At 40.5% G+C, this 17,474-nt stretch overlaps 1 protein-coding gene across 1 annotated transcript in view; it reads left to right on the top strand.

The window, feature by feature from the left end:
- ITK (IL2 inducible T cell kinase) overlaps positions 1-17,474 on the top strand; it is a 205,506-nt gene that overhangs the window by 151,653 nt on the left and 36,379 nt on the right. Inside the window, exons 11-12 of the mRNA XM_053718791.1 lie at positions 6,365-6,439; positions 17,263-17,434. Coding sequence (XP_053574766.1) covers positions 6,365-6,439; positions 17,263-17,434 — 247 coding nt within the window. The remainder of the gene's footprint in view (positions 1-6,364; positions 6,440-17,262; positions 17,435-17,474) is intronic.

Here is a 17,474-nt window from a genome sequence, read left to right as displayed (position 1 = left end):
ATGTTTGTGTTACAGCCTATACCGACACGATCCATTCCGCTATCTGAAATCAGTAGTTATGAGTTTTGCGCCACAAGTATGTTTCACAAAACTCATAACTAAACTGTTACAAAGTACACTAACACCCATAAACTACCTATTAACCCCTTAACCGAGGCCCTCCCACATCGCAAACACTATTTAAAACTTATTAACCGCTAATCTGCCGCCCGCCCACATCCCCGTTACTATAATAAAGCTATTAACCCCTATTCCGCCACCCTCACGCATCACAAACACTATTTAAAACGTATATACTCCTATTCCGCCGCTCCCCGACACCGCAGCCACTATAATATAGCTATTAACCCCTATTCCGCCACTCCCCAACATCGCCACCACTAATAAAAGTTATTAACCCCTAAACTTCTGGTCTCCCACATCACCGCTACTAAATAAAGCTATTAACCCCTAAACCGCCAGCCCCCCACATCGCAAAAAAAAACTTTTTTAAACAACCCCCTAATTTTATATTAAAATTACAATATCACTATCTTAAAATAAATAAAAACTTACCTGTGAAATTAAAAAAAACTAAGTTTAAACTAACAATTAACCTAACAACTATTACACTAAACTATTATACTAAAATTAAGATAACTACCAATTAAATAAACTAAATTACACATTAAAAAAAACTAACACTACTAAAAAAATTTAAGTCTAAAATTACAAAAAATAAAAATGACTAAATTATGAAAAATAACAAACCCTAAATTATGAAAAATAACAAACGAAATTATCAAAAATGAAAACAATTATACCTAATCTAATAGCCCTATAAAAATAAAAAAGCCCCCCCAAAATAAAAACAGCCAATAGAATTTTAGTAGCTCTCATCCTATTGGCTGATTTGAACAGCCAATAGGATTACAGTAGCTCTCATCCTATTGGCTGATTTGAATTTTCAAAAATAAAATCAGCCAATAGAAATGCAAGGGACGCCGTTTTGAAAAGGCTCCCTTGCATTGAAGATCCAGTGTACGGTGGTGACCGTATGAGGAGGACGCTCCGCAATGGATGTTTTCAAGGATGGACCTGCTCCGCGCCGCCGGGATGAAGATAGAAGACACCGCCAGGATTAAGATAGAAGATGCCGCCTGGATGGATGAAGACCTCGCCGTCTGGATGAAGACTTCTCGCCGCCTGGATATCCGGACTTCAGAAACTGAGTGGATCTTCGGGGGTTAGTGTTAGTTTTTTTTTTTAAATCTTTTTGGGTGGGGGGTTTTTTAGGTTAGGGTTTGAGCTTTATGTAAAAGAGCTGAATTCCCTTTTTAGGGCAATGTAAAAGAGCTGAATGCCCATACAAATGCCCTTTTCAGGGCAATGGGTAGCTTAGGTTTTTGTTAGAGTTAGGTTTTTTATTTTGGGGGGTTGGTTGGGTGGTGGGTTTTACTGTTGGGGGGGTCTTTGTATTTTTTTTCAGGTTAAAGAGCTGATTTCTTTAGGACAATGCCCTACAAAGTCCCTTTTAAGGGCTTTTGGTAGTTTATTGTAGGCTGGGGGGCTTTTTTATTTTTATAGGGCTATAAGATTAGGTGTAATTGTTTTTATTTTTGATAATTTCATTTATTTTTCTTAATTTAGTGTTTGTTATTTTTCTTAATTTAGTATTTTTTATTTTTTGTAATTTTAGACATAAATTGTTTTAGTAGTGTTAGTTTTTTTTTTAATGTGTAATTTAGTTTATTTAATTGGCAGTTATTTTAATTTTAGCATAATAGTTTAGTATAATAGTTATGTTAGGTTAATTGTTAGTTTAAACTTGTTTTTTTTTTATTTCACAGGTAAGTTTTTATTTTTTTTAAGATATGGATTTTGTAATTTTAATTTAAAGTTAGGGGGTTGTTAGGTTTAGGGGTTAATAGTTTAATTTAGTTTTTTGCGATGTGGGGGGCTGGCAGTTTAGGGGTTAATAACTTTATTTAGTGGCAGTGATGTTGGGAGCAGCAGATTAAGGGTTAATAACTTTATTTCGGTGTCGGCGATGTCGGTGGTGGCGGATTAGGGGTGTTTAGACTTGTGGTTTATGTTAGGGTGTTAGGTTTAAACGTAACTTTTTTTTCCCCATAGACATCAATGTGGTTGCATTACGGAGATTTTCAATCCGCAATCGCAGGTGTTTTCTAACACTCTCTCCCCATTAATGTCTATGGGGAAAACGTGCACGAGCATGTCAAAGCAGTGGCTTTTCTGAAACTTGTAATGGCAGCGCTATGGAGGGGGAAATAACGCAACTTTTGTTGCATTTGTTTCGCACCCTCTATAGCGCAAAACTTGTAATCTAGCTATAAATTTGTTAATTTCCAAAATAATATAAGCCCCCACTGGCGCCCTGAGCAGATGCAGTATTTAACATGCTGGTGCACTGACTATCTAGCTATGCTCCATATGCACGTAATAGAAGCATTTTTACTAATATATATATATATATTGTAAATATGTTTCTATTCAACAATGTAATAAATTTAAGTGTATTTAAATTTTGACCGTAATGTCTCTTTAATATAATAAAGTCTTCACTTGAAAATAAATGCTGCTACTTTGTGGTTAAAAAGCATTGTCACATAAATTTATTTAAGGGGCTGCTGAACCCAATTTGTTTCTTTCATGATTCAGATAGAGCATTACATTTTATGCAACTTTCTAGTTTACTCCCTATTATCAATTTTTCTTCGTTCTTTTGGTATCTTTATTTTAAAAAGCAGGAATATAAGCTTATGAAACTGCCCATCTTTGGTTCAACACCTGGGTAGCATTTGCTGATTGGTGTATACATGAGGCCACCAATCAGCAGCTATCTTTTCTAGCATTTCATTAGTAGGCATTCCTGCCATTGACATATGGGGCCCCATTTATGAAGCTTTGGATGCAGCATTGCAGGCTTGCGTGACCGAGCCTGAAACACTAGATAAAGGAACATTAAAACCAAAACATTTCTTTCATGATTCAGATAGAGCATACAATTTTAAACAACTTCCCAACTTCTATTATCCTCTTGCTATCCTTTGTTGAAGGAGCAGCAATGCACTACAATGAGCAAGCTGAACATCAAGTGAGCCATTAACATGAGGCATATATGTGCAGCCACCAATAATCTTCTCCTGAGCCTACCTAGGTATCCTTTTGAACAAATATCAAGAGAACAAAACAAATTAGATATTAGAAGTAAATTGAGAAGTTTAAAATTGCATACTTTTCTGAATCTGTAAAGAAAAAAATTGTGTTTCATGTACCTTTAAGTAACTGAAGTCTTAAGACCGCAGCTCCTTAACCTCTCTGCCACCTCAAGGGTCGTGGAGTGAAATTATCCAAATCAGATCCGATCGGGATGATTGACAAGCTCTGCTCTTGTGGAATTAGTTACGCAAGAGAAGGGGGCACCGGTGCACAAGCAACTGTTTTCCACAATGCCAGGCAGACAAAGTAAGTATTCAATGGCAGCGCCGGACTCTGCAGGATGGTATCTCCAGCACTTTCTACAATTTACCACTGAGAGGAAGAACAAACGATAATGCAATAACGTTTTGCAGCCAACCTGCTTCAAAAGGAAGCCGTTATAAGTTCCAGAATTTTTATTGAAGACTCTCAACGAATGTATCTTTAAGCAACTTTTAAACTCTGGTAAAATAGCTCTACAGATCAACCGCCTTACTCAGGAGCAAATAAATGCAGTAAAAGAGATAACAAGTTCCCAAGACAGGAACATGTCCTCCTGGCCTATAATAAATGGGGGCCATATAGTTGTGTTAAGTGCCCTAATTACTGATATCTCACAAATGCAATGATAAATAGCAATAATAACCAACATAACAAGTAGGAAAAACTTGCTTTATGTCTACAGACTCCCGCTTGTGTAATGGGTCTTTTCATATGCAGGGAAGGAGGGAGGAGGTTGTAAAATATTTTCAGGTCTGTGTTATAAGCGTAAAGAAATCTTGTTGGATGAAACGTCTCAGAAACCTCTCAAATACAATTCATAAAGACTTGTGGTTCCATTAGGCTGTTCTGTGAGGTCTTTAAGCTATTTTTGTGATGCCAGCATGCTTGAGAGTAAAACGCCTTCTATGGGCAAAATGTTAACAATTGCAAGAGAGATGAGGCTCTATTGGTTATAATGGAGCTTTTAAAACTCTCAACTGAAAAGAAGGGAGCTTACCAACCTCTTTAAATTCTGTAATTTTCAAGTTCCTATGCTGCAATAAGTTTTTTAGTGAACTCACCAGTCAGAGGCAAACAATGTGCTGATAGTCACCAAGGCCACCACATCCTCCAAGTGATCTTTGTCAATTTGCATCACATTTAGCAATCCAGGTGCCAATCATAATCCTTAAAAAAAGAAGAAAAAAACAAAGAAAAAATGTATCTAATGTTTATTTACAGAAAACCACCATTAATGTCTACAGGTATTTTTGTAGATAAAGCATATAATAAGTTTTAGTAAAAGGATTGTGATCAGCCCCCAAGCTACCTCAAACCATGAAGTTCCCTCCACCATGCTTTACATTTAGGATGAGATTTTGGCCTTTATTTATCAAGGTTTGGCGGACCTGATCCGACAGTGCGGATCAGGTTCGCCAGACCTCGCTGAATGCAGAGAGAAATACGCTCTCCGCATTTAACATTGCACCAGCAGCTCACAAGAGCTGCTGGTGCAACGCCGCCCCCTGCAGACTCGTGGCCAATGGGCCGCCAGCAGGGAGGTGTCAATCAACCCGATCGTACTCGATCGGGTTGATTTCCGGCGATGTCTGTCTGCATGCTCAGAGCAGGCGGACAGGTTATGGAGCAGCGGTCTTTGTGACCACTGCTTCATAACTGTTGTTTCTGGCGAGTCTGAAGACTCGCCAGAAACACGAGCCGTCAAGCTACTTTCGGAGCTTGATAGATAGGCCCCTTTGTCTCTTCTTCAGTCCACAGCACATTTTCCCAGACGTGTTGTGGAATATCCTGGTGGTCTTGGGCAACTTAAGATGTGCTGCAATTATTTTTTAGACAGCAGTGGTTTCCTTCATGGTGTCCTTCTATGACCACCATTATTGTCTCTGTCTGTATTACCAAAGTCCAATACAAAGAACAATTGAAACATAACTTTTTATTACATTTTTTATTATAGCCAATTCAGTTTCAGTATAGGTGAGAATAATACAATAAAAATGAGTTATTTCAAATACTAAAATAAAAGTAAAGATGCTACCTGTAAACAATTTAATACACTCCAGCAGGACAAATGGACCATTGGGAACAAATATAAAGGTAGACAATGTTACAGTACACTGTGCCTTTAATTTGATTATAGGAGTAAAACGGAAAGTCATGATCATTTTATTTTGACTTTAGAGCCCCCTTAATATGAAAACATATAAAAGAAAATAAGTAGGAATCACAAGTCAAAGTAAAAAAATTAATATTTTTAAACAACTTTCCAATTTATTTCTATTATCAAATAATATATTTATATATATGATCAATTTTACTTCATTATTTTGGTATCCCAAGTTTTCAGGTATTCCTTTGTTAAAGGGATGCTATATTATTTTTGTTCGTTCTCTTGGTACCTTTTGTTGAAAAGCAGGGCCCTAAGCTTAAGAGCTGTCCCATTTGTGGAGCACTATATGGCAGCAGTTTTGTAAGAATGTTATCAGTTTGCAAGCGCACTAGAGGGCAGCACTATTCTCTGTCATGTAGTGCTCCAGATACTTACCTAGGTATCTCTTAAAGGGACACTGTACCCACATTTTTTCTTTCATGATTCAGATAGAGCATGACATTTTAAGCAACTTTCTAATTTACTCCTATTATCAATTTTTCTTTATTCTCTTGGTATCTTTATTTTAAATGCAAGAATTTAAGTTTAGATGCCGGCCCATTTTTAGTGAACAACCTGGGTTGTCCTTGCTGATTGGTGGATAAATTCATCCACCAATAAAAAAGTGCTGTCCAGAGTTCTAAATCCCCAAAAAAGCTTAGATGCCTTATTTTTCAAATAAAGATAGCAAGTAAACAAAGAAAAATTGATAATAGGAGTAAATTAGAAAGTTGCTTAAAATTGCATGCTCTATTTGAATCACGAAAGAAAAAAATTGGGTTCAGTGTCCCTTTAAACACAGAATATCATGGGAAAGAAGCAAATTTGATCATTTAAGTACATTGGGAACATTTTTTTTAATGGTGTGCTCTGTCTGAATCACCAAAAAAAAATGTGGGGGGTTTCACAACCCTTTAAAAATTAATGATAATTATATGATTGTTTCCTACAATGCCCAGGCTGAATTAGGAGTTTGAGGCTAATTATCTCAGATTGTTTGTCATTACACTTTAGGCCTGGTTACAAGACTGCGACATCCTGTGTGTTCCTGGAAAGAGACAGCACCGGTAACTGCAGGCTTAAGCTACGGTGAGTTCCTTGTTACACAGTCACCAACATAACATCTGTATCATACATCTGTCTTATATATTTTATTTTATCTTAAAACAATAGTGATCTGAAAACTACAATACTTGTTTGCTATGCTGCAATGCTAGTCTGTTTTTGCAAGTATTATGTTTAATATTTAAATGTTTTTTTTATTCCATGTTATTCAATAATTCCCCAAATACCATGTAAGAGCTGTAGGTCAGGATTTGCTGAAAATCAAGGTTGGAGTTGATGCTGCAAAATAAATGAAGATTTTCTAAAAATTACAGCATGCAACAATTTGTCATTTTAAAATGCGCAAATTGGAATGAATAATTTCCAGATACATTTCTCAGTTTGGCTTTGTGTATATTCCAGGCCTACTTGTCCCTGTCACTCATGCTGAAAATTATTTCACTAGCGTTTGTCCCTACAGTCCCTATCGCTTCTGCTGAAAATAATTTCACTAGCTTTTTGTAAAAATATTAGGTCACTTCCTCAATATACTTTGAAGGGACTGTATACACCAATTTTCATATAACTGCATATAATAGACAATACTATAAAGAAGAATATGCACAGATACTGATCTAGTACCCAAGATGGCAAACAATAAGGTTGAGGGGGAGGGTTAGAGATTTGTTTGGGGGGATCAGGGAGGTTGGGGGCTAAGGGGGGATCCTACACCGCAGAATATGTATTTTTTTTTTTAAAGCCTTTTATTTTAGTACTGGCAGACTTTCTGCCAGTACTTAAGATGGCGGGGACAATTGTGGGGTGGTGGAGGTAAGAGAGCTGTTTGAGAGGGGTCAGGGAGGGATCAGGGGTGGGATGTGTCAGGTGGGAGGCTGATCTCTACACTAAAGCTAAAATTAACTTTACAAGCTACCTAATTAACGCCTTCACTGCTGGGCATAATACAAGTATGGTGCGCAGCGGCATTTAGCAGCATTCTAATTACCAAAACCATATATGTCTGCTATTTCTAAACAAAGGGGATCCCAGAGAAGCATTTACAACCATTTGTGCCATAATTGCACAAGCTGTTTGTAAATAATTTCAGTATGAAACCTAAAGTTTGCGAAAAAGTGAGCATTTTTTTTATTTGATCGCATTTGGCGGTGAAATGGTTGCATGAAATATACCAAAATGGGCTCAGATCAATACTTTGGGTTATCTACTACACTGCACTAAAGCTAAAATTAACCATACAAGCTCCCTAATTAACCCCTTCACTGCTGGGCATAATACAAGTGTGGTGCGCAGCGGCATTTAGCGGCTTTCTAATTACCAAAAAGTAATGCCAGGAGGGGCATGTCCAGGCGGCGATGGAAATGGCCGCAAAAATTGCAGCTTGTTGTGAAGTTTGGAAAATCAGCCACCCATCTCGGGACTATAGCAACATCCAAGCTTCATTCATATCTCTAAAGGTACTCTGGGATCCAGAGTACTAGACCACTGACCATTGGCTGTTTCTATGACCTGTGGGCTCTATTCTGGGCCATCAAGATCTTGGCGGGCGGTTTCCCCTACAGGCTTTGACTCCCCCCCCCCCAGTAATCCAGGTACACATCAACCACTGCACTCCCTAATTCTCTAGCTCTCATTATTATGGAGGACTTTTTCCTAAAGATACATGCCTGGCTTAAGGACCTAGATCATAAAATAGATGCATACTTCTCGGACCTAGTGATGGCTGCTAGAGGAGAGGCTCCTGAGAGAAACCCAGAACAACCAACAAGGCCAAAAAACAATATTGGCGTAACGACAGTAACATCAACAACGGGAGGACGACAAAGAAACAAAACTCCTAGCAACGACACGGCTGCATACCTCTAGTGTCTTGCACTGTAGCCCGACAACAGAGGAAATCCTACCCGCAGCTTCAAAATCTGCACAACTACCTACTTCCCTTCTAAACAGCCTAGGCTTTCATGAGAAGTCGCACAAATCACCGCTAATCCCTCACTGGAGTGAAGCAACAAGTCCCTTGGTGCGAGGTGTGTGGCTCACTCCTACTGTTTTACACACTGAGAGCCGGAATGCACTAAATATACACTTCTGGTCGCTTGATTCCGTTCATCAGGACACTTGCATACAGAAGAGCCATGCCAAAGGCATGGGTGTAAGGCTTACAGTGTCAGTGCAAATTTTGGACATGCAAAGCCCTGAGGAGATTTACTTAAAGTTAAAAAAAACGCCAAACTAAGAGGGGAATTGGTTGATCCTCAAACTGGGGTCCTTGAGCTAGCTGCTCATGAAGATACTCTCCTGGCTTAAGTCTCTCAGACTCACTGACAGTTCTTGTTCCGATACGTTTTTCCAATATAGGACAGATAGAACCCCCCCACTTATAAAAGTTATATTATTATCGTCCTGTTGACGGTAACGTTTGTGGAGACCATTTTTTTTTCTTTTCTTACAATATACACCTACTCTTTAATTATTCAGTATGTCAATCAGTATAGCTGGTGCTTTCATGCACTTATAGTGGAGCTAGAATGTAATGGCTTGTTAAAACTTTAACGTTATTTATTACTCAGGCACTGTATAAGTATAATAATCCATATTAGTAATCACTTCATACTACAATACTATGCTTTATTAATATCTCATTGTAGAGGACTGGACTGCCGGTGGCCGAGGCGGTTAAGCCCATTTTTTGTTGTTGATATTTATACTACACAAAGATAGACGTGTTATTATTTTATTTAACAAGGAGATTTTCTCTCAGACAGAATAGTAGCGTGTGCTTCAATGTGGTCTTCATCTCATGCACATTCTTAGGCATCAGACCATATTCAATATTGGTGTTCTTAAGTTTTAGACAGCTAATATTGCATAGAAAGATCTCCTACCCATGGGCTACCTTAATGTTAAATTATATAAGTCTTTAAGCCTTTAATATATATTACCAAGTGGTGGGAAAAGATTGACATTACCCAGCGGTATATGTACACATAAATCAGGCATAGTGTCTCCCTTTCCATATAAACTCCTAGAATTATTATAGTGGATTTCATTTTAGGCAGCACTCTCAGGTTATTCTGTAGTCAATTCAGACTGGGGAGTTCTGATCAAACTATTACCTCATACCAGTCCTATAGCGAATAAGCATATATATATCTTCTATATTGCAGGTCCTCCCATTTATTGAACTGACTCTTTATCTATATACTGCTATTTACAAGCAGATATTTAAACTCATTATCTAAATACTATATTATTACTACTATTAATATACCATATCCATATTATAATGTATAATTTCAGATTATTCTATACTTACTTATGCGCTAAGGCCCAAGAGTGACCACACTCATTGCTTTCATTCCTCTTTCCTACACCATTAGACTAGACAGGTCCAGGAGAGGCCTTTTAGTCTCGTGTAGAACATTGATAGAGAAAAAGAGGTTTCATTTTTATGTATTTAGCTCTTATGTAGATTTATAGTTCTTTTAAGACCTGTACGGCTATACCTATTCATTATTAGCTGAGGCTGTCACCTATTCTATTGTATGTCTACAGCGTAGAAGCAGGGGTCTTGATGATATGTAAGGTCTATTGATATTGTGATTATATTTTCAGATTATATGCACCTACACAACTTAACAATATATATTATAACATCCGCATGAAATAATATAGCTTCTATACAATGTTATATCTGTTATTATTGGTTCAAGGTCTTCTGTCAGTCCTATCACTTGAGGCCCTTCCCTCTTATATTCCATTAGTCTTATGACTAACCCAAAAGAGACCCGCTTACTAAAGAGCCCCATAATAATAATATCTCCTACCGGACGCGCCCCTCCCCCTTCTCCCTCCTAATATTAGAAGTAGCTCTCGCCTGCTGATTAACCCCTTAACTCTTTATTTTTCTATTACATACTACATGTTACCCATATCAAAATGAGATATCATTATGCTAAGTCCATTTGCTTGTCCAATGGTGGAGAACTAAGATGTCTAATAGAAAAGTGCCTCAAAACCTAATCATTGAAAGTGTTTTAGTGTATCTTAACACACAATCACGGATTTCAATATAGACAGGCAGGTCTGTCAGGCACTAATTTGACAATTTATTAACCATTCCCTTTAAGGGAACTTCTATTGACATAAATGTTCTGAGAAATTATTTTTATTTCCCATTGCTGTCATTATAAGCTCACAAACATATTGTATAACCACCTATCAGCCATATCCACCTTTTTTATATATTATGTATATTCTTTGTTCTTGTGAATGGATGAAAGTCATATAACTTGTATTTACCACAAATCTCAATAAAAATTGTAATTAAAAAAAAATAAAAAAATAAAAAAAGTAATGCCAGAGCCATATATGTCTGCTATTTCCAAACAAAGGGTATCCCAGAGAAGCATTTACAACCATTTGTGTCATAATTGCACAAGCTGTTTGTAAATAATTTCAGTAAGAACCCTAAAGTTTGTGAAAAAGTGAACAATTTTTTTATTTGATCGCATTGGGCGGTGAAATGCTGGCATGAAATATACCAAAATGGGCCTAGATCAATAGTTTGGGTTGTCTACTAAAAAAATATATATATACATGTCAAGGGATATTCAGGCATTCCTGACAGATATCAGTGCTACTAGTATTTATTGCCCTATAACTTGCAACAACAAAAAAAGCAAAGAACATGTTAACATTGGGTATTTCTAAACTCAGGACAAAATTTAGAAACTATTTAGCATGTTTTTTTTTTGGTGGTTGTAGAAGTGTACCATATTTTGGGGGTCAAAGTTAGAAAAAGTGTGTGTTTTTTTTTAATTTTTTTAATCATATTTTGTAATTTTTTTATATTAAATTATAAGATATGATAAAAATAATGGTATCTTTAAAAAGTCAATTTAATGGCGAGAAAAACGGTATATAATATGTGTGGCTACAGTAAATGAGTAAGAGGAATATTACAGTTAAACACAAACACAGCAAAAATGTAAAAATAGCCCTGGTCCTTAAGGGTAAGACAATTGAAAAATGGTCTTGTCCTTAAGGGGTTAAAAATAAGCAAAACTATACATTGTAACAAAAACACTCCCAGGTGGGCTATATAAATAGATTGTGATGGATACCTCAGCTACCCCGACTGGGTAGCTCCGCCAAACGGGTCCTGCTTCCTCCCTGCCGACTGCAGCTATGTAGCTGGCAAGTGACCACAGCCTGTAGCCACCCCTGATGCCCGACAGCACCAGTACTCAGGGTCCCACCCTGTGGCAGACTCCGGCTACCCAGACTAGGTAGCTCTGCCAGAGGGTCCTTCCTCTGCCTGGAACAGGCTGCTATGTAGCCCAGGAAAGTGATTTTAGCAGGAGCCCATCCAAATATCTAGACATACTAGCATTCAGGTGAAACAGGAACTGATTTTATTGAAAACACACACTCCTTTTATACACAAAGCTGATCTTGATAAGATACTGGACAATCCCACAATTTTTCCGCCATTCCCACCAATCCAGACAGACCGGCACCTCCATAGCAGCCACAGTCCCACAGAATCCTAGGACACAGGGGTGGCGGTTTCGGGGGGATCCCGGGGGAGCGGCGGCACTTTCAGCTTTAAACTTTTAAAGCTCTCGGTCCCCGGATGCCACAGTTAACAAATCAGCGTGATTTGTCACTGGGGACCGGACATACAGCCCGTTGAAGTTATGGGGGTAGGGGTGTCAAAAAACCTTGGTTCCCAAAAGAGCTCCCCTCCGGTAATCCCCCCACCTTGTCCTCCCTAGGGGCTACTAATCCCCAAAAGAGCGGAGCTCTGGGACTACCTCCACTCCCAGGGGATGGCTCTGCCTCTGGGGAGAGAGACAGACTGTCTCCTCTCCCTGCTCCTGGCTCTGCCGCTGGGGAGAGAGACCGACTGTCTCCTTTCCCGGCTCCTGGCTTAGCCGCTGGGGAGAGAGACTGACTTTCTCCTCTCCCAAGAAGGGGTTCTGTGTAAGGGGAGAGAGGACGACTACCTCCTCTCCCTGGGGATGGCTCTGCCGCTGGGGAGAGAGACCAGTTGTCTCCTCTCCTTGTACCTGGCTCTGCCGCTGGGGAGAGAGACCAACTGTCTCCACTCCCAGGAAGGGGTTCTGCCTCTGGGGAAAGTTATCGACATCCGTTTCTCCCTGCAAGGGGTTCTGTGTAAGGGGAGGGAGGACGACTACCTCCTCTCCCTGGTTTACCAGAGCTGCTGCAGGGGCTGGGCAGGGGCTCTCCCAGGAAGGGGTTCTTTGTAAGGGGAGGGAGGATGACTACCTCCACTCCCAGGGGATGGCTCTGCCTCTGGGGAGAGAGACCGACTGTCTCCTCTCCCTGCTCCTGGCTCTGCCGCTGGGGAGAGATACCGACTTTCTCCTCTCCCAGGAAGGGGTTCTGTGTAAGGGGAGAGAGGACGACTACCTCCTCTCCCTGGGGATGGCTCTGCCGCTGGGGAGAGAGACCAGTTGTCTCCTCTCCTTGTACCTGGCTCTGCTGCTGGGGAGAGAGACCAACTGTCTCCACTCCCAGGAAGGGGTTCTGCCTCTGGGGAAAGTTATCGACATCCGTTTCTCCCTGCAAGGGGTTCTGTGTAAGGGGAGGGAGGACGACTACCTCCTCTCCCTGGTTTACCAGAGCTGCTGCAGGGGCTGGGCAGAGGCCGGCGGCTCTCTGCCCTGTTGCCAGCGCTTCTGCTAGGGTGGCCCTCTGGTCCAAGACCATAAGCTCGGAGCCAGACTGCTGATCGGAATCCAGCAGCCCTGGTTCCCTTTTTCTTTGTTGCTACTCCTCCACGGTCGAGCTCCATGAATCCCAGAGGGCAGCACCCCAAATCGGTATACCCTTGGCACGCTGCTTAATGAGATCAAGCATTCTCTTGTATTCCTTGACCAGTGCCTCTTCCTGGTCAATTATAAAATCCAGATCATCTAGTAGCCAGGATTCCTCCAAGAGATCAAGCAGTTCCTCTTGGAGCCCAGAGATATCCTCCAGACCCTGGTCCATCTGACTCCCAAATTGTGGGTCCTCTGACCTTTTTGTAAATAGCAATCCAGGACCACCAAAGCCAAAGCCCTCTGTAGGGGAGCCATCCTCCAGCCATGGCTGCGCTTGCATAGCGAGCCATTGGGGGGCCCGATAGCCGTCCTCCACCCACATCTCTTGCTGGACCAGTCTATGTAGAACAGATAGCCATTCCTTCTTTGGCTGTTTTCCCAGGAAAGGCACTCTCACGGTCCGCTGAACCCGGAACCTCGTGTCATTCATGGGGAGGACCTTTCCATTGTCCCGCTCCTGTTGAAGAGCCTCCCATCAGAAGTCCCAGCACGTCCAGCACGTCCTGTTGGTAAATAGGACCGTCCAGCTGGGCCAGCGCCTCCTGTACTCTCCTTAGAAATTTGACTTCCATAGTTACCGGCTACTGTGGCCCTTCTCCTCTGTCAGCAGGAATCATAAGGAAGAAGCAGATCCCACCGCTGCCAGCCAATGTGACGGATACCCCGACTGGGTAGCTCTGCCAAATGGGTCCTGCTGCTTCCTCCCTGCCGACTGCAGCTATGTAGCTGGCAGGTGACCACAGCCTGTAGCCACCCCTGATGCCCGACAGCTCCAGTACTCAGGGTCCCACCCTGTGGCAGACTCTGGCTACCCAAACTAGGTAGCTCTGCCAGAGGGTCATTCCTTTGCCTGGAACAGGCTGCTATGTAGCCCAGGAAAGTGATTTTAGTAGGAGCCCACCCAAATATCTAGACATACTAGCATTCAGGTGAAACAGGAACTGATTTTATTGAAAACACACACTCCTTTTATACACAAAGCTCATCTTGATAAGATACTGGACAATCCCACAATGTTCCCACCATTCCCACCCATCCAGACAGACCGGCACCTCCATAGCAGCCACAGTCCCACAGAATCCCAGGACACAGGGGTGGCAGTTTCAGGGTGATACCGGGGGATCTGCGGCACTTCCAGGATGTCATTTTAAAGCTCTCAGTCCCCGGATGCCACAGTTAAAAAATCTGCGTGATTTGTTACTGGGGACCGGAGATACAGCCCATTGAAGTTATGGGGGTAGGGGTGTCAAAAAACCCCGTTTCCCAAAGGAGCTCCCCTCTGGTAATTCCCCCACCTCTTGTCCTCCCTAGGGGCTACTAATCCCCCCAAAAAACGAGCTCAGTGGCACATGGGTGCTGGAGAGACCAGCGGTAAAGTTAGTGGGTATCCTGCTGTTCTGTGGCCAACCCGGGAGTTCCAGGAGCCCGGCCAGCCTGAAAGGGGTTAGACGGGTGTCTGTTGTGAGGCAGCCGACTGGGAGTTCTAGGAGCCCGGCCAGCCTTGGAGGGTTTTCCTGGTTATACATCAGCTCTTCTCTTAACAAGTTTAGAACACAAAACAAGCAAACAAAAGCTTCCAGAGATTGTGTTTGCTCTGAGGAGCCCAAAACCACTGAGAAACAACAGGGGTGAGGTTGTAGGGGGGTAGGGGTTTAACCCTTCCTGCCCGGGATCTGTGACATAGATCATCTACAAAATATTTATGCAAAGAAAATCTAGTGTACAATGTCCCTTTAATCAATGAGCACCCCTGACAATTTTCATGATTTTCATTTATAAATAATTGGGTGTTTGGATCAGCAATTTCATTTTGATCTATCAAATAACTGAAGGACACAGTAATATTTCAGTACTGGATTCTGGATGCATAACATCTCCAGTTAATTTAGGTTTGATGGTTGCCGAGCATGGACAGCCCGCTTCAAATCACCCCACAGATTTTCAATGATATTCAGGTCTGGGGAATGGGATGGCCATTCCAGAACATTTTACTTGTTTCTCTGCATAAATGCCAGAGTAGATTTTGAGCAATGTTTTGGGTCGTTGTCGTGTTGAAATATCCAGCCCTGGCGTAACTTCAACTTTGTGACTGATTCCTCAACATTATTCTCAAGTATCTGCTGATATTGAACGGAATCCATGCAACCCTCAACTTTAACAAGATTCCCAGTACCGGAACTGGCCACACAACCCCACAGCATGATGGAACAACTTTTACTGTGGTGTTTGTCTTGGAACGCTGTGTTCTTTTGCCGCCATGCATAATGCCCCTTGTTATGACCAAATAACTCAATCTTTGTTTCATCCGCCAACAGCACCTTCTTCCAAAATGAAGCTGGCTTGTCCAAATGTGTGTTTGCATACCTCAAGCGACTGTTTGTGGCACGTGTGCAGAAAAGGCTTCTTCCGCATCACTCTTCCATACAGCTTCTCCTTGTGCAAAGTGTGCTGAATTGTTGAACAATGCACAGTGACACCATCTGCAGCAAGATGAGTTTGTAGGTCTTTGGAGGTGGTCTGTGGGCTGTTTTTGACTGTTCTCACCATCCTTTGCCTTTGCCTCTCCGATATTTTACTTGGCCTGCCACTTCTGGCCTTAACAAGAACTGTGCATGTGGTCTTCCATTTCCTCACTATGTTCCTCACAGTGGACACTGACAGCTTAAATCTCTGTGATAGCTTTTTGTAGCCTTCACTTAAACCATAATGTTGAACTATCTTTGTTTTCAGGTCATTTGAGAGTTGTTTTAAGGCCCCCATGTTGTCACTCTTCAGAGGAGAGTCAAAGAGAACAACAACTTGCAATTGGCCACCTTAAATACCTTTTCTCATGATTGGATGCACCTAGTGTTCCAATTAATCAGTGCTAGGTGGTTACAGGTATTTAAATCAACAAAATAACAAGGGTGCCCAAATGTATGCACCTGTCTAATTTTATGTTAATCCAATAAACCTCATTTCACTACAGAAATATTACTGTGTCCTTCAGTTATTTGATAGATCAAAATGAAATTGCTGATCCAAACACCCAATTATTAATAAATGAAAATCATGGAAATTGTCAGGGGTGCCTAAACTTTTGCATACAACTGTATTTTCTACTCGTAGGTTGCATCCATTGCCTGCTTAAAAATCCTCTGAAATAATACTTCAATCAACCCTTATCAGTGTTGTTGCTGTCAGTCATGTACTTTTTAAATGTAAAGTAAAGTCAAAATTAAACTTTTCTGCTTTAGATATAGAGCATGTAATTTTTTTAAAACAAACTTTATAATGTACTTCTATTATCAGTTTTGCTTTATTCACTTGATATCCTTTGTTGAAGAGCAAACCTAGATATGTTCATAGGAGCTCACTATCTATCTCTCATCTATCTATATATCTATATATCTATGTATCTATCTGTCTGTCTATCTATCTATCTATCTATCTATCTATCTATCTATCTATATGTCTGTCTGTTCAAGGTTTATTCAGCACTTGATTATTTAGCATTTTAATTATTTTATTTTTTGAACAAAGCCATTGGTATTCCAAACAGATCCATCTCTTCAGCTAGTCAAAAACATTTACTAGATTAGTATGACATGATGTTCCTGAAATATATCCATGTTGTGTTCAGTGTTGCAAATCTGCTGTCTCATTCATAACTTGCCCTTCCCATAATTCCATTCTATGATAAAAGTAAATCTTATTTTAAATACACATAACAGGGATTTATAAACTGATTCAAATTGAATGAAGCACAAAAATAATGTATTTATCTCTGTAATTTGCTTTTCACATGTCCACAGATATTTGATTTTTACCTTTAAATTCTTTACATTTTTAAAACAGATCTGTAAAAGAGGTAACATTAATATGACAGCAAACAAATTTGAAATATGTTTTCCAAGCTGGCTACATCATGTTAAAATTAAAAAATATCACGTCAAATAAAAAGAATACAGCCTCAGGCCTTTCAAATTAATTATTTGCTTCTTTTTTTTCTTCTATCAGGGAAATGGGAAATTGACCCCACACACCTCACATTAATACAAGAGATAGGCAGTGGCCAGTTTGGTGTGGTACAGCTGGCGATGTGGCGCAAGATCACCAAAGTGGCTATAAAGATGATTCGAGAAGGGATGATGTCAGAAGATGATTTTGTTGAGGAAGCTCAAGTGTTAATGTAAGGACTTACATTTTTAAAGATTTACATCTTGGCCTTT

Source organism: Bombina bombina, chromosome 6, assembly GCF_027579735.1.
Source record: "Bombina bombina isolate aBomBom1 chromosome 6, aBomBom1.pri, whole genome shotgun sequence".
Classification (NCBI taxonomy): domain Eukaryota; kingdom Metazoa; phylum Chordata; class Amphibia; order Anura; family Bombinatoridae; genus Bombina; species Bombina bombina.
Note: the sequence above shows the minus strand (reverse complement) of the source record. Positions and strands in the feature narration are given on the sequence as shown.